The 25,605-nt window shown below is 41.8% G+C and overlaps 2 protein-coding genes across 2 annotated transcripts; one reads left to right on the top strand and one right to left on the bottom strand.

The window, feature by feature from the left end:
* Positions 1-1,798: 1,798 nt before the first annotated feature.
* Positions 1,799-11,308, bottom strand: LOC117748843 (synembryn-A). Its single transcript, XM_034558946.1, has 14 exons — positions 11,257-11,308; positions 7,049-7,143; positions 6,903-6,950; positions 6,053-6,070; positions 5,842-5,931; positions 5,150-5,760; positions 4,745-4,880; positions 4,344-4,532; positions 4,086-4,180; positions 3,339-3,489; positions 3,081-3,176; positions 2,797-2,941; positions 2,237-2,513; positions 1,799-2,063 (listed from the first exon to the last, which is right to left on the bottom strand). The coding sequence occupies exons 2-14, from the start codon at positions 7,136-7,138 to the stop codon at positions 1,925-1,927; spliced, it is 2,085 nt and encodes a 694-aa protein (XP_034414837.1). The 5' UTR covers positions 7,139-7,143; positions 11,257-11,308; the 3' UTR covers positions 1,799-1,924.
* A 1,371-nt stretch (positions 11,309-12,679) lies between these two features.
* Positions 12,680-25,459, top strand: LOC117748842 (transient receptor potential cation channel subfamily M member 4-like). Its single transcript, XM_034558945.1, has 28 exons — positions 12,680-12,965; positions 14,128-14,189; positions 14,289-14,466; positions 14,819-14,999; positions 16,454-16,623; positions 16,772-16,946; positions 17,646-17,710; positions 17,845-18,078; positions 18,684-18,786; positions 18,869-18,990; positions 19,092-19,388; positions 19,498-19,599; positions 19,710-19,838; positions 19,987-20,116; positions 20,418-20,563; positions 20,805-20,917; positions 21,002-21,115; positions 21,280-21,323; positions 21,416-21,654; positions 21,796-21,911; positions 22,392-22,524; positions 22,624-22,798; positions 23,029-23,194; positions 23,316-23,497; positions 23,780-23,912; positions 24,010-24,082; positions 24,702-24,795; positions 24,932-25,459. Exons 1-28 carry the CDS (start codon positions 12,906-12,908, stop codon positions 24,961-24,963), a joined length of 3,768 nt encoding a protein of 1,255 aa, XP_034414836.1. The 5' UTR covers positions 12,680-12,905; the 3' UTR covers positions 24,964-25,459.
* Positions 25,460-25,605: the final 146 nt, after the last annotated feature.

Genomic DNA, 25,605 nt, shown 5'->3' on the forward strand with positions numbered 1-25,605 from the left:
ATTGACTTCCTGGGTTCTGTGGAATAATGACAGTAAGTGTTTCATTGGGCTGGACCCTGAGATAGCACATCAAATTAGTTGTTTTAACAGTAATACAAGTTAACTAGTTAAGATCAGTGGATGATCGTTACTCATGTTTATTTTTGTTATTTTAGGATCCAAGCAACCCGAGCATCCACACAGATACCGTCATTCGTTGTTTGATGGTGTACCCTGGGGAATCCACAGATCAACTCTTAAAAGAATATGATGTAAGTTGAAGTACATGTTGAAATATAAAGAAAGTGGTTATTTTTCATCTCTTCTACCTTTTATGTATTGGGATGGTCAAATCCCAAAATACAATCATACCTTTTTTTTAATCCCAGTAATTTGTGGCAGAAGCTACTGGGTTTTTACAGTTTCATTGAAAATAATTCCAATTCATTCATATGACCAGCCCGTTAGTTCAAAATACAATATTTATCAATACACATGCTCGACTTAAAAAAAAAAAAAAGTACAGATATTTACAAATGTGACTCATCACAGATCATTATCTTTGGTCATTGAAATGTTTAAATTTTTTGGTGAAATGATTATACACTTTTTAACGAAACACTTTTGCAAAACATCTCAAACACTTATGTAAATGGTGTGCATTATGTGCAACAGTTATGACAGCTACAGGTGTTCTTGTTTCTAAGGGGATGGAAGCAATTTGGTAGATGTTTAATTAGGACCTTATCTTTTGGCTCTACAGTCCGTAATACACAATCTTCTTGCTATTTCAGGATGCTGATGAAGACAATGTGGCGCAGGACCATACCACGCAAAAGATAAAAATCTATACGGTGGAGGGTTCAGAGGATGTCGGTATCGTTTTAGAGGGACTAAAAGTTGTGACTGCTCTGGATAACATTCCGAGGGCTTGCTGCATGCTGGTTGGGTTGGTGTATGCAGTCAACCTTGCCTATCCCAAGGAGCTCCGATATACTTTCGAGGTCTTTCAGAAACTACTGGAGCTGGACTACAAAGCTGTCCCTGAAAGTAAACAGCTTCAAGAACAAACTGTTAACCTAATAGAATGGACCCTTGTGGAAAAATGTATATGTCACTGTTCAAAACTCACCCGTGGTTAAGTTCAACTCGTTCAATGCTTGAGTTTATTATTTTTCCCAGGTGAGAAGTGTAGTTGTGTTATTTGATGCACAAGCAGCTGTTCGTGTAGTGTTTTAACTGTAAGCCGGAATTGCATATTGTGTGTATTTATAGAGAAGTTTGCACATGAAGAATTTTATATAAAAGTAACAAATTTGCACAAATAAATGTTTACCTGCTGTACTTTGTATGTATCTGTTGGCTTAAGTTAAGTTTACTGTGGCACGAAGATGGCATAGTATTGAGTAATTTAGACATAGAAAAATTATGGCAACAAAGTGACAAGTAATATTATTGAATAGATTTAATATAATTTATGTAATGTCATTCAGTAAATGTAGATCAATTTCACCCAAATATTCAATAAATGTAAATTACTTTTACCCAAATATTCAGTAAATGTAAATCAATTTCACTAAAATATTCAATACATGTAAATTACTTTTGATGATATTTTAAGTAAACATAAATCATTTTCCTTGTGAAATTGATTTGTATTTACTAAATATTTTTTGGTCTATATAACTCATAATTTGGCGATCTATTACTCAATCTAACACATTTTAACTGTTGCCTTTATTATAATGTACATAATTTTTTTGTTTATATTTAATTAATCCATTTAATACTTTTTATTAATTAGATTAATTGTCACTTTGTTGCCATAATTTTATTAAGTTACCATTGGTCACATTTTTTAGGGTGTATGCAAGTACCGTCAAACTTAAGAAATGGGACATTTAGAAACAAAATCAATCATTTAAATGAATGTATTTGACATGTTTCAGTTCTTCTGTCCTTCCTCTTCTTCGCCGTCATTCTCAGACCCAGACTTCATCTCCTCAGTGGAATTATTCTTCAGTCCCGACATCGGGACCAGCTTCCCCTCTGCATCCACTGCCATCGGCTGGATAATGTTATCTCTGTAAAACAAACGAGGGGTAAAAATATATGGGTTCGAGATTGGCTCAAGATTCCAATATAAGTACGTATTAACCCGTATTTAGACTTAGGACTCCTCTATGTTTAATACTATTTCTAAAAGGTTGTTGAGAAAAGATTCTTTATCTCTCTGAGTCTTTGTCGCTTCACTGACCTAGACAGCTTGTTGAAGAGCATGATGAGCCTCTTGGCCTCCTCCTCCTTCTCCTCCTCCGTCATGCCCTCCATGGGGTCCGGCTGCTCCACCTCCACCCGCCCTGTCACCGGATTGATGCGACCTTTGACCTGTCGATACTCCTCAGTGTCTGAGTCTGAGTCGCTGGAGTACTGGGCGTCAGAGCTGACTCTGGACCCCTGACCTCCCAAAAGGCCCCTGGTGGCCAGCAGGCCCGCTGCGTTGCCATAGCCTGTGTACTTGACAAAGCGGCTCACTGGAGGAAGACGTGAAGGTGATGATCAAAACTTAATGTTGAGGAAAAATGGTACGTTAGCTATGTACATAAAGTAAGAGATGGAAAATTTCTTAAAACCAGTGACATTTATTTCAAATTCTCGCTCTCAAATATGGAGAGTTAGAAACTGCCTTGTCCGTGATGTGGAACATTTTCTTCGACTTCGCACTCGACATGAATTACAAATTATGCAATAGCAAGAACCATGCAGTTCAATCACATGAAATCAAATACAGCTCAAGGGGATAATGTGTGGTCGAACCATTTTCTTTGCAGAGCACAAAGATGAGGTCAGCAGCGCAGTGTTTGAGGTCTGTGTCCAGGTGGGTCATGAGGCGGATCAGACGACTCTTCACTGTGGAGCCTTCCTCTGGTCGGTGTGATGCGTCTCTCAGAGGAGGCAGGATCTAATGACGAGGATTAACAATCATTTCAGCTGTCTTGAAAGAATACTCAGTAAGAAATGTATCTTAAAAAATGAATATGCAAATATTGTGAGAGGAACAAAGCTTCCTTTGAAGTATCGTGTTTTCTTTGGGTTATTACATGTTTCCTGATGTAATGGCGTGTTTCTCTGTGGGCCCTGCAGCTCTCCGTCAGCAGATTGAGGATTGGTGTCAGCTTCTCTTTCATCTTATCACCCTGAGAGGCAAACATACAAGAAGGACTCGCTAAGGTTATTTTCAGCATCAGGAGGAGGGTCGCTCTTTTTAAACGTTCAACTTTTTCCAGGCAAACACTCGTAATTGTAGCTTGGCCACGTAGCTTTCGACCCTCTTCTCTGCATATCCCTTTCTCCCTCACCGTCTCCAGGCGTCTCTCCATGAACAGCACCAGGATGTGGACACAGTCCAGGTTGACCCCCGGGCCCTGCTTCGAGTCGGGCCCCAGAGGCACCATCAGCAGCACATCGAGACACTGGAGAGGCAGCGCTGACAACAGGTTGACTGTGTGGCTGCGGGATTGAGACGAGATTACAGGAACTGAGCGTAAGAGTCGATACAAGTAAAGCATGATGGACTGTCTTAAATAAGTAGTAGAAATACAAACATATACTACAAAAAAAGCTGTGAATGGAATTAAACATAACACATTTCATTACATAAGAATATGGAGTGAGACATGAACGTATTATCACCCCAATGTTTTGTAAACATGTAAATAAATGACCAACCAACATTAGAGGAATTAGCCCTGATACAGACATACTTAAATGGTTGTTCTATGCAGAACACAATATAGACATTTTAGTATAGATGAATAATTATTACATTAAATAATATTAAAACAATGCTTCTCTATGAAAGTGAGATTGAGGGGATCAAACAAGACTTGGATTGTACCACCTTTAAAATTGGATTTCATACATCCTCCATCATACATCACTAAAATGGTGTAATTTATAAATACACCTGAATACAATATAAATATATATTGCCCATTCACAGACAAATGTACCTTTATGCCAACATACTTAAAAAAAAACTATTGTCAGAAAATGTATAACACTAAAGATGACATTTATGAGGATCGATGTTAGCTCACGCTCACCCCTGCAGTTCATCAGTGTCATCCAAAAGCAAACACTTCCTTATCAGACACAGACGCAGGATCGCCACCAGGTGTCGGTAGAGAGCTGCGTCATCCTGAGGGAGGAGGACACACACACACACACACACACACACACACACACACACACACACACACGCACGCACGCACACACACACACACGTCTCTATATAAGATACATTTGATTCCCTTCCATTCCATCTGATGGCTGACATTTATTATTTATTCATAGTCACTGACCTCACTTGGCTCCTGCCTGTGGCTTCTGCAGGTGATGTTGAAGAAGATTTTGAGGATCTCTATGATACGCTGAGAGGCTTCCAGTGAGATGGGTGGTGCTGCTGGGTCCAGCACACACTCATACTGGTCCTTCCACTGAACCTGCAGACAGCTCTCCAGAGCTGCGGTGAAGATGGACACACCTCCCTCCTGCAAGAGCAACAGGAAGGAAGGCAGTGAAGAGGCGTAGATCATGAATCTGTTTAAATTCACATTAGAATCAACTGAAGGCAATAAACAAACAGAGATAGAGTTTAGCGTATTGATACATGACCTACCACATATTTGAACTATCATAATAAACACTACGTATTTAATGAAGTCACTTTGTAGTAAGTGAGGGCATGTGGGAGGTCAGGTACCTGTTGAAGCTGAACGCTGAGCTCGCGCCGTAGTGCAGTAATGAGGAACATGAGGCGTAGTTCATAGAACTGAACACTGGAGGGAGATGAGCCACTCACACTGGAGGATAGACGCTCTGTGAGGCCACACATGAGCCTGATGGAGATTGTAACAAGAGGTTAGCTGTCTGGAGATACGCTAATCTAATAATAAGAATAACAATAGCGTCACTGAGATTAGCCGTACATCGTTTTGTCTTTTGAAATACTTTAAAGGGATTTAAGAATGTCCACATTTGACCATTACATGAAGGGGAAAACAGCTAACTGGAACCAGAAATGTTAGTTCCACAGCCAGCAGCTGTGTTTAGCAGTGTTTTGTATTGTGTGTGGATGTTTATTTCTGCTCCTTGCGAGGACACCCACCTGAGACCACTAAACCTCTCCTGTGCCCAGGTGCTGTTGTAGACCACATTACACAACACCTTCAAGGCCTCTTTTCTCTGTGCCTCCTCTCCTGACACGCCTCCCTCCTCCTCCTCTTCCTCCCTCTCCCCCTCCATCTTGCTCTCTCTGCGGTCCCTCCGGCCTCTTTCCAGCGCCTTGTGATGCATGCTGCCCCTGTGCATTTCGTTGATGCTGGTCCTGTGGCTGTCAGAACAGCCAATGCTGTCCAGATCTTCGCTGTTGGCGTTGCTGATGTCACTCTTGGCGTCCTCATCAAAGCACTCGTCCTGTTGGTCATTGGCTTCAACGTCGCCTTCGTCCTCGTCAGTACGACGATGCAACGCTTTGGCCTCAGCCAGAGAAGCCATGATGTTATCGTAGAAATCTGAGTCCGGGTCGCTGGATTCGTCACTTGTGTCACTCGTGGTCAGCCCCGCTAGTTTGGCCAGCGTCAGGAGAGCGCTGTCGGTCACCAAGGGGCCCAGGACCTTTTTGTCCCTGGAGAGGATTCTCAGGGTTCGTAGAGATACTCTCAACAGACGACATGTAGCTCCTGTTCGAATGAACCTCACCAGGACAAGAGCTAAATTCTGAGGACAGGAGCAGAAAAATAAACTTTTAGTTTAACAGCATAAAAAAGACAGAGAGCAGAAAGTGACCGTGTCAGGCACCTGTCGCAGGACGAGGCCTCGATCCTCCTGGTCGTACTGGTCGCAGTCGGAGTCAGAATCAGCGTATTCCCTCACTTTATTTTTTCTGAACTATACAGCGGGGCAAAGAACAAATACGCTTGAACACAGTTTATGAATTGGTTTAGGGTGCTCTTATGTGCAAACAAAACCAATACTCTAATATTATTTCCAAAATGCTGCAGCACTGTACCTCCTCCAGTTTTCTTTGCTTTAGGAGGTGAGCAATCCAATTTCAGGGAGCAACGCAGCAGGAGAAAAATAAAATAAATATCAGTACAGTACATCATATTTGTTTCACCAATCAGGGGCCATATTACACAAAGTGTTGTTTGTAACCATTAGGAGTTCAAACCATTAGTTCCTGGCAAAAGGTTTCTTCTTAAGAGCGTTTCACAAAGCTGCTGAGAGTAACTTTTATTGAACCAAGACAAAGTTGACTCCGTTGCTATAGATGACATCATGTTTCTGAAATAATTCAGAATAATAACTGTATTGGATAAATTAAATTTATAGAAAATAAAATGATGAATTAATTAAAAATAAATTGTAGTATAAATATGATTCAATAAATTAAATGAACACATTAAAAGTGAACATTAAAATAATTAAACTCAAAATATGATTTTTATAAATTCCATATCGAATTGAAAAAAAAATTAATTCACATCAGATTTAATTTAAAAACAAATTGATTTAATATATTTTAAAATAGAATATTGATTTACATCAAATTATAACATTTAAATGGAAATAAATTAAGATATTGCCGGACCTGCTGTTCAATGGCTGAAAATGAAAGTGTTGAATAGATTAACATGCAGTATGTCGGTTATTCTATCGCTCTGCCTGCATGGCTCTGCCTGAGCATGTAAGGAGAGAGGATCAGGAATAACTGATACAGCACAATTACTAATCACAGACAGACTGTGGATTGGGGGTGGGGAGGAGTGGGATGAGGGGGGTTAAGCAACGGGGAGGTTTAAGGAACACGGGCAGGACAGTAATGTGTCCCAGTAAACAAGTGCAGCAGCATAACTTACTTTCCTTCGGTCACTCTCCTCTGAATCAAAGAAGAAGCACTGGGCATACTGTAAGAGAGGAGTGATGATATGATATGAACGGTCTCAGCCATTACACGTTTCATCCTGACACGTATGTCCGTATATGAGCTCCTGCGTGGTGTTACCTCTTTGTTGAACTCCTGCAGCTGTACCTCAACACCGTTCTGATCCCCCTGCTTGATGCACTGGATAATCCCCTCCAGGTCCACGCCCATGCTTTCTGCGTGCACACACACAAACACACAGGGAGAGGAATAATCATTCAGGCCATAACTAAATTAGTTACACAACAATAATAATGAACAGTGAAACAGTGAAAAAATACATATCATGTACAGTGTGTCTGTTATTCACCTAAAATGTGGAAATTAAACCAATAAATGTGTCATTAAAAAGGAGGAGTTGATTTCAATAAAGTAGTCATCCTGCCATCATATCTCTAAAGCAAACAGATGCTTTGTGGCTAACGAAAGCTGCATTTGTATATTGTATATGACAATTTTCCATACTGAGAAGTATAACTTAATACATAAACAAGATTGCAGACAGATTACAAGAGTTTAACTCATGTGTGTGTCCAAACTTACCTTGTGCAAATCACTTGATCAGCCAGGTGAAATATAAGTTTTGAAATATAAGTTTTATAAGATAATATACTGTAGGTGAGCCCAAATCCCCTGATGTCTGCCAACCCAAAGTGCTGTCACCACTCTTGGCTTCAGCAAGCTTCGCGGTGTTTTTCCGTCCCCGTATCGGCTCCGTATGCAATGCTCAATTCAATTGCTTTCCCGTTACCTTCATGCACTCAGCATATCTCTGGATCACTCTCTCTCTGTCTCTCTTTAATCCAAGAGAGATGCCGGGCCATGGCGTGGTTATGGTTATAATCCACTAATGGACTCTAAGCTTACATCTCACAGTGTTGACCCGCTAACCTACAGGTTTTCCAGACTTGTGCTGCACATCTCTGTGTGTGTGTGTGTGTGCGTGTGTATGTCTATGTGTGTGTGTGTATGTGTGCACAGCTTTAACACACTCTTTCAATCAAATCTCTTAATAGCATGGGAATTACTGGCACAACCATTAAGATTTGGGTTTTATTACGCCTCTCGAGCTGTTGTATAACCACACTGGTGCTTTTGAGGGCTAACGTTGAACCTTGAAAATAAAGAAAAAACATTGCTGAGAAATGCATCTGCAGATGCAAGTAAGATAACATCAATGTTTTTCAGCTGAGAGCTTCCAGCTTAAAATGTCTGGATTTTTATAAACCACAATGATTCCACCGTGTAAATAAAAACAGCACCTTGAGTTGCATATGTATATGTGGGTCAGTGGTTAGCAGGGGATTGGCGGTTCAATCCCCGCCCTAGTCGATGTGTCCTTGAGCAAGACACTTAACCCTGTAGCTGTGTGTATGATTGTAACATGATGGATAAAAGTGCCAGCTAAATGAAATGTAATGTATATGTGTGCAGAACTATAATGCTGTACCTGTCTAGTACCACAAGATGGAGTTATTCTCATGGTCAATCCAACCATGATGTATGCCAAGGTTATTTATCTCCTGCACAGTACGAGTGTATTTTAAAGTGTTTCCATTGAAAGTGAACTTTAAAATGTTACTCTTCTTATAAACTATAGATGGTACCAATCTCCATGAGGTCAGCCTTGACAGATGACAGCAAAAATATTGCTCGAATTCACATCCTTGGTTGGTTTTTTTCCCAATTTAGCTAACCTACTTTTTCTCCTGTCATACACGGTGTACTGTAAAGATCAAATACATGTTCACACACTTGTCGCAAAGTGTCTTGAGTGCCCTGAGAGATGAACTCGGTGAGAAGATGATATGCGAGTGACAGGCTTTCCTGACAGGATGCTCACTCCTGTGCCCAGTGGGTAGAGGAAACAGGGCCGGGAGGTCTGAAGTAGCCGGCTGGTGGCTGCTGGCTTACAACAACAGGATGCACACTACGTCAGCGACAGTGGGAGAAAAGTCAGAGGAATCCTGACAAAGTGCTCTCATGGAACTACACACATATTCCTTCAAGATGAATGAGATGCTTGAGATGTTAGGACATCAACAAGTTAGAGCTACAAGAGACTAATGACCCTCAGTGACCTCTAAAACTATAGAGGAAGAAAACAATCGTCATAGACGTGTGCAATCCACTACTCATCAAAACCCACATAAGACAGAAATTGGTATTAAAATCAGATGTTTCTTAAAAATGGAAAGAGGGGATCTTTAAATAATTGACTAATGTGGTAATTACACATATTCCTCATTCCTAATGTATTCTAAATGTCATTGCAGGGAGCGAAAAAAGAACCGGATTCTCCCAAAGAGGCATGAAAAGAACCGTAATTCCTGTAATGTAGGTATGTAACAAAAGCCCATCGTAATTTACTAAAGCCCATGGTGATGACACCAAATATAATAATAATAATGTTTAGCATTCTTGCTTTAAAAATGAATTAAACAATGAATCAATTATCAAAATATTAGCAAATACATTTTCTCTTGGTTGACTGATTTAGTAATTGACTCATTGTTTTAGCCCTATTAGTGACAGTGTTTACGTTCTATTATAGTATGCATTAATTTGGGTTTACATTTTTAAATATGCTCATGTTTTTGTCAGAAATCACCATTCTGCTCACAGCTAGGCAGCAGTAAATGTGCAGGAACAAGTTTACCAAGTGACTTTGCTTTCATTTGGCATGCAATCTCTGTCCTCATGCAAGTTATTACCTCTTAAGAGGAAATTTGGTGTAAATCATTTTTGTATTGTTTGTGAAATCACAAGACTGCTTACTCATTTCATTGCTAATGTGTGCTTGTGCACCAGTGATGACTCTGACAACACAACCTGCCCAGATGGTCGTCACAGGAAAGGTACACAATAGACTCCAGAGGGGAAGTTGTGAGTCACAGAGAGGGAGAGAGGCTGGGAGACAAACGAGACACTGGCTCCCCACAGATTAACTGTATTATTAAACCTTATTAATAATGGTTGGTTTTCCTAGAGAGATGACAGAATGGCCATGTGCCAAACCTGAAAAGTTAATATTTTTTTATTTCTGTGACCATTCATCAGTGAGCTAACAAAGCTTTAACCCCTGTATGCTGCAATTGTATCAGATAATCTGTAAATGTGATTTTTTTTTCTTTATCTTTGAGGAAAGTTGTACCATCAAGAAGTTGTTTTTGAAACACTCTGTGTTGGGGGATGTGAGTGAAGGACATTTCAGGAATAAACACGGGGACGGCAAAAGTGACTCAAGGGAAAAAGGCACAGGAAAAATGGGGCGATAAAGAAAAGCCTGGAGGAGAATCGGGGTTATTTTAGGCTCAGTGGGCTTCCTGCAGGTGATGGAAATGAAAGAAGGATTTCTGGAACAATTGCTTAGCAGCAAGTGGAGTGATGGAGAAGAGGGACGGAGGAGGATGTGGATGGGGGAGAGGGGGAAAGAGGGGGTGGGGGGGTGGGGGTCTGTGAAGCAAAGAGTGAATATCAAGAATCAATGTAAACATCACCGAAGGTAGAAGGTCAGCTCAAGTATAAGTGCAAAGTTGAGCTTGGACGCTGTTGTTTAAAGGTTGTTTATCACAGCTCTAGTAAATAAAGAATAAAACTGCCACCATAACTGATTAATCAAGCGTGGGAGTTGGTCTGACAAATAAAATGACTACGTTCCAGACACACCCCCTCACACTATAAAGGACCAGAAGGCAAGAGTTGTGACAGACTTGAGCATCCAACAATCAGCAAGAGATTTCGAATGGTTTCCTCAAAAAGCCAAAGCAGTTTGGGGGATTTTCTTGGCAGTAAGTTTCATGTTTTTGTTATTTTGAACAGGTCTCTAATTCATAATTTCTTTTGTCAAAATCTTCTGTCTGTATTATTATGCCTTACGAGTCGTACAGACCATTTGTCAGGATTAAGTGTGGTCGGGACAGGATGTTTTCCTCAGCATCACTCATGGGTTTTCTGCCACAGGCCCGTGCGGTATGGAGATAGCCGTTCTGCTGCTGTTGACTGTGCCTTTGAGTGCTGCCACACCACTTAGACTAACTCACAGGTCAGTGAAACACATCAGTAAATATACTGCTACTGGGGGGGAAATACTGATAGTATACTGATGATATCTCCAGCAATGCCTGCCAATATATAAAGACAAATATCGGAGCATTTCTGAAGAAAAAAAAAGGAACTTTGAAAGAAATATATGGAATAACTGTGCTACCTAATAGTGTATTGCCATATTACAGTATTGGACATCTGAGTAGTTGTTTGGTTCATGACACGTCTTTATTACTAAATACCTTTTTCTGACGGGCCCACAGGTCAGACGCAGACATTGTCCTCCTAGAGGACACTGTCCAGGCTTCAGGGGGGGAAAGGACAGAGGAGCAGCATGCGCAATCACTGAAGATCATCCCATTTCATTCAGAAGACAAACATCTCGACCTGGAGGCACTGAGACACAGGTACAAAAGAGCATGAGTAGCCGTTACTAGTAAACTACATAAGTACATTTGCAAAGATGAGTTGAAAACACTAGCTTTCTTATATGATATTGCATATTAATGCACTGTTGTAGGTTATTGACGCAGAATACATATTGTAGTGTTCTTCTAATTATGGCTGTTAGCAAAACCACAATTGTAGGTTTGTTATTTATTTGAAAAATTGATATTATTTTGTAAATGTATGATGATGTTTTCAAATCCCAAACTTTTATTTTGTACCCATCTTTTACTTCATCGCCATTACCAGCATGGCAATGAAGTTACGTCTGCGCCGTGCAGCCCAGCGTGGATGCCAGCTCGGGACGTGCCAGCTTCACAACCTGGCCAACACCTTATACCAGATCAGGAAAAAAAATGGAACAGATGAGTCGAAAAAGGCCAACGACCCGCACGGATTTGGCAGATAGGGCCAAGAGGAATGACGGCGCCTATAAGGACTAAGAAGTGGAGAGTTTTTACAATTTCTCTATCTATTTACACCAAATATCTCTGTAAATGTTCTGAATGACTGGTACTTATTATGGATTTATGCTCATTAACCACATACAACGTGGCTACGTTATTACTGTGTAAAATGCTTAATCATATCAGTTTTTAAAAAATCCTCAATATTTAAATAAATTGTACAATAAATATTTAATATAAACAACTGTGTGGAGTTACAGTTTATGCATAGGCCTACCTGACATGAGGGGACTCTCAGAGATCTAAGGGTTAACGCTGTGGGGCTTTTCATGAGAAGGTAGAAGAGGCACTAACATTATTCTTAGAATCAGGCAATGCCTTACAGGGATTACAAAAGTACAGTAATATTGTTGTCATTTTTATTGGAATTTCCCCAGAATTACCACATATTCTGATATGCAAAAGTATCAGGCTTCCACTGTCCATGATGGCTTGGGTTTGAATGAGGCACCTGCCCCACTTGCCCTGTTGTAAATCCAGATCTCCCTTTGCATTATTTTTTAGGCAACGTTGACAACAGCAACGCGTCTGCTCCAGTGGTGTCAAAATATGTGTCATCAGTAGCCAAGAGCAGGTTCTTTCTAACTTCACCACATCTGATGTCACCCACCTAAAGATTGGGATCTTTCCAGTGATCTTTCGTGTTTTAATAAGAGTATTGTAATCAGCAGCTCACACCCCAGGCATTACACATCTGTGGTTTGGACTGGCCCCTCCTAGTTTAAAAGTTTCGAGGTATTTGCAAAGTGTATCTTGCAAAGCCGCGACCTCACCTGTGTGTTGTGTCTGAGTGCCCCGCACCTGGCTTCCTCCGAAATTATTTTTACACTATTGTAAAGTAGTGTTCATTATAGTTTCCGGATTTGTTTTAGTTACCGCAATCCTGTAAATAAACCCACTTTTTGGAAAATGATCAAAAGGATATCCTGAAGTATTTGTTTGCACTTGGGATCTCTCAGTCGAACAGAAAGGGGACCATGAGGGGCGAGGGAGGAGGAGTGGACGGAACCAAACTCGGTAAATCCGAGAAGGACCAGGTGGGTAAGCTTTCTATTACATCACCATTGTGCTGCCACGGTGGCGTCTTGGCAAAGAGACTAAAGTGGAACAAAACGGAAGTCCGCGAAGAGGAAGTTGTGGCTGCTTGTTAGTCCCCCGAGGCTCTGGAGTCACGAAGGCGAGCGACGCACGAGCGTCCGTGTGCCTCGAGCCGCACGCGGCAGCTGGTCGTCCCGTCACATGAAACGCAAACTACGGTCGGTTCTGGTACTCTGTCGCGTTAACGTACAGCCGCGCGAGGAAACGCACTTGTAGGCCAAATAGTGCGGCCGCTCGGCACGGTGGACACCGTGGAAGTTACTCGTCAGCCGGTGGAAGTAAAGCAGGAAATGCACATTGGGGCTGTTGTAAAAATAAACGACGACGGCTAATTTGCCGGCGAAGCGTCAGGAAACGGCTTCAGTTAGCCATCTTCTAACTTAACCTACTTTAAATGTACTTTAAAGCACCGCTAACTGAATGTAAAAACAACGGGCACGCCCACTGTTGTACTGTACGCGCTGCCCAGCTCACCGTCTTACCGTGATCTATATTTAAACCAACCTATGGCGCTCCGTCGCTTGTGTGGCTTTATGCTTGAAGCTAAATCTGGAACAAACTGTGCTCACTGGCACAACGTAACATTGTTTTTGCATGTCAAAATGCCCTGCGAGACAGACTTATTCACGTTATGTCCTAGCTGTTTGCGTGCCAATTATGGATTCAAAATTCATTTGTTTAGGCTAAATTAAAAATAATCCCTTTTTATAGTGCGAGTTTAAATTCAGAGTTGTCCAGTCTAGTTTCAAGAGTCCAGTGTCGCTCTGTAGTTTGTGGGTATGCGCTGCAGAATGTGCTGTGTGTACTGAACATACCAGTGTACACACACACACACACACACACACACACACACACACACACACACACACACTCACATAAACCACAGCCCCATATCAGAAGTCACAGCCAGGTGTTTAGGGACAGCGTATATCCCACCAACTCATCTTCCTCTCTGAGCCAACATTTCTCCTTTCACAGTTTTCATACAACCTTGCAGCCTCATGAATTCCAAGCATAGAAGGGTAGTGGGTGGCTCTGAACTTGACATGAAACGGCCTGTATATAATGTGTCTGTTTTAACCTGTTGAAAATGTCTTGCAGAGTTGGATCCCCAAAATCATCAAGAAAAGAGTGTGCACCACCTTTGTGGAAGATTCTTTCAGGTACTGTGAACGTTGCGCCGCACATTCCTCTGCGATACTTTCTGTGGCGATGTGTCAGGATGATCATGTTTTAACATGTGCCATCCTCTCCCCTCTCAGTAATGGCGCACTGTGTCAGTGCGGCGGTGAAAGAGAGGCCCACGGCTCTGTGGCTCTCGGGGACTATTTCAGCACAGCGATTGTCAACCGCTGGGACAGCGCCCAGCACTCCTCTGAATACCCGACTGATGCCTTTGGAGAGTTGCAGTTCACAGGAGCCAGCAAGAGGCATAGCTACGTGCGTGGTCATTCATAACATGCTTTATATCTATCTCCTTAGAGTTTATGTCTGTCCAGTTTCAAAGCCAAATGCCAAATATTGGATTTAAACACACCAAGCGCTGTAGTCGCCAGTACTTTGCTTTTTCTAATCTTCAACCTACTGCTGCACCTGAGTAAACAAACACAATGCACAAAGCAATCATATATTTACTGAGGACCTCCTTAATGCAAACTAATAATTACTAACTAATATAATAATAACTAATAATTTGTGTTTTGATACTAAAGTTTAGTCATAAGTTGTCCATAGACGAAATGCATTTGATCCTTTCGTCAAATGTCCATTGTGTGTCTCTTGTGGTTATCAGTTCCTGCGTCTGTCATGGGACACCCCCCCGTCTATGGTCTACACCCTGATGACAGCCCACTGGGGTCTTCCTTTGCCTAACCTGGTGGTTTCTGTAGTGGGCGGAGAAGGCAGGACAAAAGTGAAGACTTGGGTACGGGAGGTCTTGAGGCAGGGACTGGTGAAAGCCTCACAAAGCACAGGTAAACATGTTATGAAAGCAAACAGTACTAAAACACCACTTCAAACACGGATAGGTAAGTGGGTCATGGGTCACATGCCAGTTACAAGTATTGTGAAACCCATATGCACTGTTTGCAAAATCACTGTAATATCCATACACAGAAGTATTTGGTGAGACATTATACTCCTCAAAGTGGGATTGTTGTGACAGTGAATTGTTTCAGTCTGCACCGTCAGATCTCCAGTAGAGCATGTCCTGTTACTCCAGCTAGCCACAGTAGCTATAGGAGGCTCTTTGTCTCATAATGGGAAAGTGATCATTTTAGCAAAGACTTGCCTCATTGGCTTTTTCATTCATCCATTTTCGGTGGCTTATCGAGGTCCAGGTTGTGGTGATATTATTAAATGTATCACCAGAGATGTGATTATGTAATTCTTGTCCAAATTGTCCATACTGGTTTCCCATCATGCTTACGTGCATATTTACTTACCATACTGTGAAACGGTTATTAAATGGCATTCTATGTGCTATTGAATGAACTTTATTAACCCTGCAGAAAGCCTGAAAGTTGTCACTGATGCTTTGGTCTCTTTGAGGCTGTTACTTACCTTTTCTTTATATTATTGTTTCATTTTGGTCTTTGATAGCTGGCGAGTGCTCACGATGAACCTTTTAGCTTTTACTGGCGCAAGATTGTCTCCTACAACCCCTTTTTTTAATTTCAGGAACTTTTCCATTTTGTTTGCCTCTATCTGAGCAGATGTCGGCACATTCAGATATAAAAATAATTTGCTTTTATACATTATCAAAACAATGAATTACATTTTACCTGTAGGCGCTACCTCCATGCTAGATGGCACTCTGAAGCCCACCAGTGGTTGACAATAGCTGTATTAAAGTTACAGACTGATGTGCTTTTTAGATGTGTATATGTTTTGCTCTTGCATGAATTTTCACTTAATTTCCACATAAGGTAAACTCCAACTAAAATTCCTAACCATTCCAAGTAACTGATTAATAATGTGAAATAATGAATCTTCCTTGGAAGACACAGAACCGACTCATGTTTTTTTTGTTTGTTTTTTTTACGGAAAATTACAGCTGCTACAAAATGTAGTTCCGTAACTCTTTATGACTCTCTGGGGTCCGATACTAATTTGGTACTCCAATGTCCATTTCCTCTTAACTGCCGAGTCAGATATTACGATTTCACACATCTATATTTGAATTTCTAAAAGCATCTGGAATTCTACTTATTCTACTTATTACATATCTACATGTTTTATAAAATCAAGCACATTTGCATCCCCTTTAGTTTAGTGGAATATGCCTTATTTATTAACCAGACAGCGCAGAGGTAATTAAACCAATTTCCAGGCATACATTTCCAGATTTTAACTGCAAAATTCTGCAAAACTGTCATGACATATGACTCTTTCCACACCCAAACGGTTCCCCTTTTACTGTAACCAGGAGCGTGGATCCTGACGGCAGGCTTGCGAGAAGGCGTCGGCAGGTGTGTTGGAGAGGCGGTGAGGGATCATGCAACTGCGGCCTCGTCGGTGTCCCTCAACAAGGTGGTGGCTCTGGGTATCGCTCCCTGGGGCCTGGTGGACCACCGACAGCAGCTTGTCAACCCTCAGGTTTGTACCGGCCAAAATGTTCACTTGAATCGCGCAACATTCAACACACTGGGAGTGTCTTGGGATCCACCAAATGCAGGCCTCTAATGCACCACAGGCATTTGAAAAAGCCCCGCTGTATCATATCCCTGGATTGCTCCTCTTGCAGGGCAGCTTTCCTGCTAAGTACTACGTTAAGAACATGTCCCAGGACTCCTGCTGTCTGGACAACAACTACCAGGCCTTTCTGCTGGTGGACGATGGGAGTGTGGGACGCAGAGGAGGGACGGAGTTCAGGGCCAAACTGGAGGACTACATCTCCCACCAGCGCACAGGCATCTGGGGTGAGAGATGGGATAATGAAATATACTGTTTGTGTATGTAGTGTAGGAATGGAGGAACTGTTTGCCATTGCCTGCCATAATTATGGCTAAAGTAAATAGTCCTAAACATTTTTGCTTCAATAGTTTTGTTTTTGCTCCTTCATCTGAGTTGGTTATAGGAAACCCAGTGAATAATCACACATCTTGGCCTAATTAAATAGAATATCTTAAACTTAAACTTTCTGCTGTTGCTATTACATTTCCAGGTCCCCATGTACAAATATTCTAACAATGTATTTATTTGTGTTCACTGCATGTTAGAAAACCTGAGCTATGTCTAAAGACTACAAAGCTCTCACAACCATGAACATGTGCTTGCAGTCCACTGTGGTTTCAAGCTATTTGGCCCTCTTGTGGTAATCTTTTGTTAATGCATGTGACGATCGGACAATCCTCTGGTATCCACTGAATGAACGCTATTGCGTGCCACTGCACGTATTTGAGACCCAGCTATATTCAACATGTACAATCAAGCAGAGATTTGTCCAAAATGTAACGGGATGCTGTTTCTGTGTTCCTGCAATTTCCAAGAGAATTATGCAGATGGTTTGTCTGCAAACATGATCGTAACGTCTTCAATAAAGTGAAGACGGGACAAACGAAGACTTCACCAACGCTCTGAAGGAATTAACTGTAAAGATGTTTTATTTGTTGTTGTAGGCAGCGGCAGCATTAACATCCCTGTTCTTTGTATGCTGATATCGGGGGAAGCAAGCATGCTGGAGGTACAGACGATGCTTTCTATGTTGGTTGATTGTCAAAAAGAAGTTATTGGGTAAAATGTACAGTTTAAAAAAAAAATGGTATTATGCCTTTGTCTTTCGTAAAGCAATCTCTCTCTTTCCCTCCTTTCTACCAGAGAGTGGATCTTTCTCTTAAAAAGTCCATGCCCTGGCTGGTGCTGGCTGGCTCAGGAGGCCTGGCTGACTTCTTGAGCGACGTCTTGGACAATCTGTCATCAGCACCGGTTGTGCAGTCGTCCGGCGAGGGGGATGTCGAGGCAGGTCCCAGCGTGGATCTGAAAGACAAAGTCGCAGAACGGGTTAAAAGGCACTTCCCTTCTGAAGCAGAGTCGGACAAACTAGTTGAACGGGTAAGTGCTGTGGACGCATTAATTGTTTGGCTTTTGACACGCAGAACAGGAAGAAGCTGTTTATTGAGCAGCTACGGGGTTACATGACGTTTAACTTTTGATATTCGTGTTCTCGGTTTTTAAATGTTCTTGTTGGCGTCTCTTTTTTAATACGATGGTCAAGATTCCAATGTTACTCTCCCAGGATATCTACATGTTCAGCCTTGCTGCTGCTGCTGAGGATCTTCAGCAGAATTATCAGTTTGTTGCTTGCGTCATCCAACACGTTATAGTTGTGGCATGTAATACACATTTATTGAGCCTCCACTGGAAGGCCCAGTGGAGGCTCAATAAATGTGTATTACAAGCTACTCCCTGCCTCAGTCTTTCCCACATTCTTGAAATGGCTGGCAGTTTTTCAGTTGTCCTTGCGGCTTTTTACAATCCGCTCACTCACAAGACTGAAACAATAATTGGCTGCATTGTATGAGGACATCTTCTGTCAAAAAACTTTCTAGAAAATTGCCAGAATGCAATGTAAAAAGCAGTAAGCATCTTTGCTCGCACTTTATTGTGAATGGAAGTGATATCAATACACGTCAGCTTCTCCTGTTTTGGGTCTCCAGGCTCTGAGCATCTACCAGAACAGAGACTTCATTACAATCTACCATGGAGAGCAGGAGGGCCCAAATGACTTTGATACAGTCCTGCTCAAAGCCTTGGTTGGAGGTACATGCAACTCATTTACATTAAGGAAATTACTGTTTTATCTGGCAACATGTCTTAATTGTGACGTGTTTGTGTTTTTTAGCGAGTAAGCATCGTGCGTCAGCTGATGCCAGCCCTTACAATGAAGAGCTGAAGCTGGCGGTCACATGGAACAGGGTTGACATTGCCAAGAGTGAACTCTTCAACGGAGACATCCATTGGAAGGTGAGGGGGAAAATACTACCACTTTAAAGTAGATAATAGTATGTGTAGTACCACTTTTAACATGAAGTATTGACCTTGTATTAAAACCTTTAATCAAATAGTATGAAGACTTGGAAGACTCCATGACGGATGCCCTGATCAACGACAAGCCTCAGTTTGTGCGTCTTTTCACTGAGAACGGCCTCAACATTCTGGACTACCTGACTTACGGCAGGCTGGAAAGCCTTTACCGCTCGGTGCCTGATGGGACGGTGCTTTACCATCTGCTTCAGCGCCGTCTAGTGGAGCGACTAGGAACGGCAGCCTCTGCGCCGACCTCAAACCAACAGGACTCTGCTTCCAAAGTGGCAGCAGAGCACATACAGAGTGGCCCAGGAACGGAGATGAGCCTTTTCGAGGTTAGAGACAGAACTTTGCTTTGCCCAAGTACAATTAAAATAATGTCAGGAAAACTTGTTGACACAAACATTTTCATTTGTTTGTTACCCTACTAACCCCTTTTTTCAGGTTGCAAGGGTCCTGGAGCTGTTAATGGGTGACATCTGCCAGCCATTTTACTATGATGTTTTGGGCTTGGAACAGATCTCATCCAAGAGGAGAGCACTTAGGGTACTTTTCTTAATATGTACACCTACTGTACATGAAAGCTAATGAGCTACTCACTGCTTTCTCTCAGCCAATCTGATACTTCCTCCCCTGCTTCTTTTGATCCATCCCAGCATGCCAGTAAGCTGCTGCGGGGAGAATGCCTTTATCGGGAAAAGCGCTGCCTCTTCCCCTGGGCTTCGCTTTTCGTCTGGTCCGTCCTCCAGAACCGCAGCGAGATGGCCACCTTCTTCTGGGAGATGGTACAACTTCTACGAATCATAAAGTCAAAATCTGTTCTGTAGCTTTTTGCAAAGCGCTCATGACAATCCTCTAGGCTGCAACCAGGCTCACAACTGTGTCTCCAGTAGCACCGATACTTCTTTTAACCTATTTTGCCGTCTGTGCCAGACAGGGGAGTCGGTGCTCAGTGCTCTGAGTGGCTGTAAGATTCTGAGGGAACTTTCCAAGCTGGAGGCTGAGGCGGAGAACAAACTGTCCATGAAAGAGCTGGCCCAGAAGTTTGAGAACGTGGCACACGGTGAGAGCACGAACATTCAACACACAATCAACTCATGCTCATTTAAACAGCTGAACATGCAGAAATGATCATCCCTAATTGTTCTAGTTGTATTAGTTAATTATTGTTTTTTGTTTTTTATGTAAGTTGCTTGTAGTGCTTGGAATTCTTTAAATTAAGTAATTCTTTGCTTTATTCGTGTCCATTGTATGATGACTGCTATTCAGAATAAACTTTTCTATCTTGCTCAATTAAACATTTGTTTTCTGAACGGTAACCATCCAACCAAACTGTTTCTGTACTCGTCTTTCCCTCTTCGCAGACATGTTCAGCTCTTGCTATCGGAGCAATGAGAGTCGCTCTTTCACCCTACTGATTAGGAAATCTCCAGTTTGGGGTGGTACCACCTGCCTTCAGATGGGAATGGGTGCCGATGCACGACTGTTCTTCAGCCATGACGGAGTACAGGTGTGCTACTGTGACTGAAGTATTAAAAAACAATATTGGCACCACCATTTTACAGTTCAACTAGTTCTGTTTATGTTTAATCCCTAAATAGTCTCTCTTTAAAAAGGCATTTCAGCACTTTATTACTATAATTATGGAACAATGATGTAATACTACACATACAACACGGCCCTCTTTCATACTGAGCAAAGTTAATCTGTAGCAGTTGGTGAAATTGGTCCCATTTCGTCTTCTCCTCCAGTCTCTGTTGTCCCAGATCTGGTGGGGGGACATGAAGAGGAACACCGATGTGTGGAAGCTCCTGCTCACCTTCTTCTGCCCCGTCCTCTGCTACACCAACCTCATCTCCTTCAGGTAAGGTATTTCTTTTTGCTATCAGCATTCAGAGGATGATGAATTCAGGACTGATACTTTGCTACAACACAACCCACCACCCAGGAAACAAGAGGACCAGCATCAAGGGGAGGAGAAGCCCAACGAGGACGGACTGGGCAAGGACAGCGACAGCCTCTACGGCACCACCATCTTCTCTTTCTCGGACATCAAACACATGTAAAAACAAAACAAAACATTTCAAAGCTTTTTTTTTTTTCTTCTGTCTTTTACAACATGTCTGTTATCACAGTTTTGTATGGAACACTTTGTTTTATTGTATTTATTTTTGATGAATTTCTAGTGTTTTGTGTTCATTTAAAACGTGTCACTGTTTTTACCAGTGAAGAGGATGCCCAAGGTACACTCTCTCCCAGGTCCATTAGAGGTGAGCCCTGTAGAAAAGAAACCCCAGGAATGATCATTAGCAGCCGGTATGCTAATAATCTACTGACCCATGTCCACGACGTCTCCTTACAGGCATACCTCACTCTCGCAGACCACCAAAGCGCCCGTTCATCGTGTCAAGATGGCGTGAGTTCTGGTTTGCACCCGTCACCGCATTTTTGGGCAACGTTCTGATGTACTTCCTGTTCCTCCTGCTGTTTGCCTACGTGCTGTTGGTGGACTTCAAGCCCCCGCCGCCCTCTGGTCCGGCCATCACTGAATATGTGCTGTACTTCTGGGTATTCACCATCGTGTGTGAGGAGATCCGGGAGGTGAGTGCAGAGAGACATGCTTATACAAAGTGTTACACTTAATGCAGCTATTAACAGACTGATCATAAAATAATTTCACGGTGTTCTGGTTATAGCTGCGTTTCGTTTATTGATCTGACAATTGATGTTTTCTTCTCGAAGACGTTCTTTTTGGGGACGATGACGATGCGTCAGAGGATCAGAGTGTACATCCAGGATGTGTGGAACAACTGTGACCTCACTGCCATCGTGCTGTTCATCATTGGAGTAATCTGCAGGTAACTATGCAGTACAGACAGTATGTATTAGAACAGGATTACACCTTCCTCACTTGTAGATCAATGTTCAGGCAGGTTTTCATAATTCAGTATCACAAAATGTATGCGATTCCAATTTCAAATTTTTGTGTCTTTAAAACGGAGCAGTGTGTTGCCACCTGTGCCATAATGTCACAGGAGGAATATAAGTACAGGTTGATCTAATAGTTTGGGTTGATTACAGTACTTATCAGGGAATTAATGTAGTTGTATCAGACCAAAATGATTATATCACAGATGGGTCTTAACGAATCTATAAATCATCTCATATATATATATATATATATATATATATATATATATATATATATATATATATATATATATATTCCTGTAAATTCAAAGTGTGCCCACGCTCCTTACTGCCATCCTGTGATTTTTACATGTTGGCCACTGGGTGGTGCCATTATAACAGTGTATATGCTTCACTCTGTGTTTTAGGATGTTCACATGGTCATATGGATTTGGCCGGGATGTCCTGTGTGTGGACTACATGGTCTTCACCCTCCGTCTCATTCACATCTTTGCCATTCACAAACAGCTGGGACCAAAAATCATCATTGTTGGCAAGATGGTGAGAGAACTTTTTCACAAGTTGACATCAAAACCAATGTTACTTTAGCACAAAGTTGTCATTATATTAACGGAAATAAAACTATGTTCTTTTTTTCAGATGAAGGACATCTTCTTCTTCCTTTTCTTCCTGATGGTGTGGCTCATGGCATACGGAGTAGCCAATCAGGCTTTGCTTTACTCTTATGACCCGAGCTTAGAACGCATCTTTCGCCGTGTTTTCTACCGGCCGTACTTGCACATATTTGGACAGATCCCTGTGGAAGAGATGGATGGTAGATTTGTTAGTTTGTTTGTGTGTCATGCATCTTGAGAAAATATTATGTACAGTTGGAATCCAGTCTAAGAATAATGTATGTGCTGGATGTTTTTTGGTTGCAGCTTTTTAAAATCACCAAAGTAACACAAATGTACTGTTATTTCAAGGTTATTGCAGATCTATACATTAATATAAGAAAAACAGGCCATATATTTTAATCTTCGCTTTTTATTATGTGTCTTTCAGTGGGGAAGCAGTGGGACATGCCCTGCACAGACAACGTGACATTGATTCAGAGCGGTTATGAGCCGTGCAGGACTCAGTATAGTAACTGGCTGGTGGTAATTCTGCTGATTGTCTATCTGCTGGTCACCAATATCCTGCTCATCAACCTGCTCATCGCCATGTTTAGGTACAAAACAATGAGATTACTGTCCGTCAATCTGTTCCACGCTAGCTTTACTGACCTGCTATAAGTTCTGTACAGACACTTCCCCACAGCACTCGTAACTCTGCTCTCTGTGTCCACCCAGCTCCACCTTCTCTGAAGTGCAGGCTAACAGTGACATCTACTGGAAGTTCCAGCGCTACACCCTGGTAGTTCAGTACCACTCCCGTCCTTCCCTGGCTCCTCCTTTCATCATCCTCTCTCATATCAATCTCTTTATCAAAAGGATTATCCGCAAAGTGCCCTCTATCAAGATCCACCACTTTGGTCAGTATTTGAACAGTCTGGGAACTGGGGAAAGGCAGTTTTAGTTTTGGTGTTGTTGGACCAAATGTCCATGATAAACCTTTAGCATATTGTCAACTAAAAATGAAGTTCTAAGATTCATTCTGTGGTCAACTTGGCACAACGGTCCAAAAACTGTCTCGCTCCGCGGACTGATTAACCTCGACTTAGGGCTATTGGCTACGACGTTGTCAGTACCGTAACTAAAGGAGCATTTCAAGTCTAAGGATAACGCTGATTAAAAACTTTTCCCTTTTCTATCAGTTTTGCAGTTACGAGGGAAAGCAGCCAACAAGCTGATGACGTGGGAAACCATCCAGAAGGAGGACTTCTTAACTGGCCAGAACACGATCCAGAAAAGCAGCGACTCAGAGAGGCTCAAACGGATGTCTGCCAAGTGAGAACACCGTCCTTCACCAACAAACACTGTAGCGGTTCACTTATTCTTTTGTTTCCATAATACTGAGGTTAATATCTCCTTTTGTTTTTTTTAGAGTGGACGGTGTGCTTAAACATGTGACTGAAAGCAGAGACTTTGACCACAGGCTGAGGGCTCTGGAGAACGAGGTAACATGAAAGCACTCTTGGCAAAGCATTTCACTGAGTTCATCACTCTGTAGTGGTTATGACATTGCTGCAGTCAACCTATCCTGTATAATAGTAAAATAAATGTCACCCATCTAGATATAGCAGGGCTGGGTGATTGCATCATTACAACTAGAACACTGTGATCTAATATTGATAGTTGAAATATGTAAGACATTTGTTGTTGGGAAATAGGCTTATTTTCTTTCTTGCCGAGTTAAATGATACAATCCATACCTCTCAGCTCTTTGGTAAATAAGAAAAAACTGTGCAACTGGTTAGCCCAGCTCAGCATAATGAGGGGGGAGGGGGATACTGTAAAAACAACTGTCTGATGTTTTAGTGAAGCTGTGTGCCAGACTGTTTCTCGGTTTGGACCGGTCATTTCCTGGTGTCTGCTGGTTATGTGTGGTGGTAGCTGGATTTTGTTACCATTGGACAGAGCCAGGCTAGCCATTACCCGTCTTTATGATATGCTAAGCTAAGCTAAGCTAACTGGCTGCTTGTGGTTGCCTCATATTTAGCAGGCTGATTGAATTGTATTTTCATATTGTATAAAGTGTATTTCCTAGAATGCTGAAATGTGTTGTCTCTTTCACAGATGGAGTACTGCTCAAATGCTCTGAGCTGGATTGTTGATACTTTGGCACAAGGCAGCACGTTCAAACCTCCTCGTCCTCCTCCTACATCAAGAGGTACAAATGAAAACATGCATGCATCTTCACAGAAACAAGAATAATGTTGCTTGCATGTTGGAAAGTCCCAAGTCGTATTCGGTATGTAATGTTTCTTTTAATCGGTCACTTTACGTATTCTGCCTCTTCCTCACAGATTCGTTCCTCTCTTCTGCCAATCCCACCTGATCCAGCCGTGGCGACGCCTTCGCTCGCTCGGGTCGGTACAAGATCATATTTAAGTGCTTTTACTTTGGACGCTACACACTCACCATTGTTACTGTTTGTCAGCTACAGTATGTTCATCACTGGACTCTGTTACCGAAGATCTTTACTTGTTCTGAACTGAAAATGTGTAGCAGCCATCACTTCTTGTTACTGTATTGATTAAATGCAAAAGCTGATACTTTAAGTGTTCATTTGATCATCTTTAAATGCTAAAGTCAAGTGTGTGTGTGTATTTATGATGGATTTTATGTTTTTTTTGAAAATGCTATCATGTCTTCATTGCTGTAGTTTTAAGCTGACTGGTGGATATACTGACTTATATTTTTTTTTACAGAGGTTACATTCACTGCACATACTGTTTTAATCCTTTTGTGGTCTGTTACTTTCTGTAAATGTTAAACCATGTATTTGTAATGCCATACTACTTTAGTCTGTTCAATAAATTGTATATGCAGTATTAATTAATTAATTATTTTACTGTTAATAGTCTTTTCACCATTTCGGTCAACATTTTAGGACATGCCCTACATGCACTTTCCTGCCGAGTAGATTATCATTCATAAACCAGGAGGCGCTGAGCCTAACTTAGCACAAAGAATGGAA

This window comes from Cyclopterus lumpus, chromosome 19 (genome assembly GCF_009769545.1).
Source record: "Cyclopterus lumpus isolate fCycLum1 chromosome 19, fCycLum1.pri, whole genome shotgun sequence".
NCBI lineage: Eukaryota > Metazoa > Chordata > Actinopteri > Perciformes > Cyclopteridae > Cyclopterus > Cyclopterus lumpus.

Bases quoted from the DNA above. Each gene is read 5' to 3' on its own strand.
- LOC117748843 (XM_034558946.1), bottom strand. From the start codon at position 7,138: ATGGGCGTGGACCTGGAGGGGATTATCCAGTGCATCAAGCAGGGGGAT. The intron at 4,881-5,149 runs GTGGGTGTCCTC...AATCTCCATCAG, and splicing joins GAGAGGTTTAGTGGTCTCAG to GCTCATGTGTGGCCTCACAG. The intron at 4,181-4,343 runs GTCAGTGACTAT...CTCCTCCCTCAG, and splicing joins ACAGGCAGGAGCCAAGTGAG to GATGACGCAGCTCTCTACCG.
- LOC117748842 (XM_034558945.1), top strand. From the start codon at position 12,906: ATGAGGGGCGAGGGAGGAGGAGTGGACGGAACCAAACTCGGTAAATCC. The intron at 16,624-16,771 runs GTTTGTACCGGC...CTCCTCTTGCAG, and splicing joins AGCAGCTTGTCAACCCTCAG to GGCAGCTTTCCTGCTAAGTA. The intron at 19,600-19,709 runs GTACTTTTCTTA...GATCCATCCCAG, and splicing joins CCAAGAGGAGAGCACTTAGG to CATGCCAGTAAGCTGCTGCG.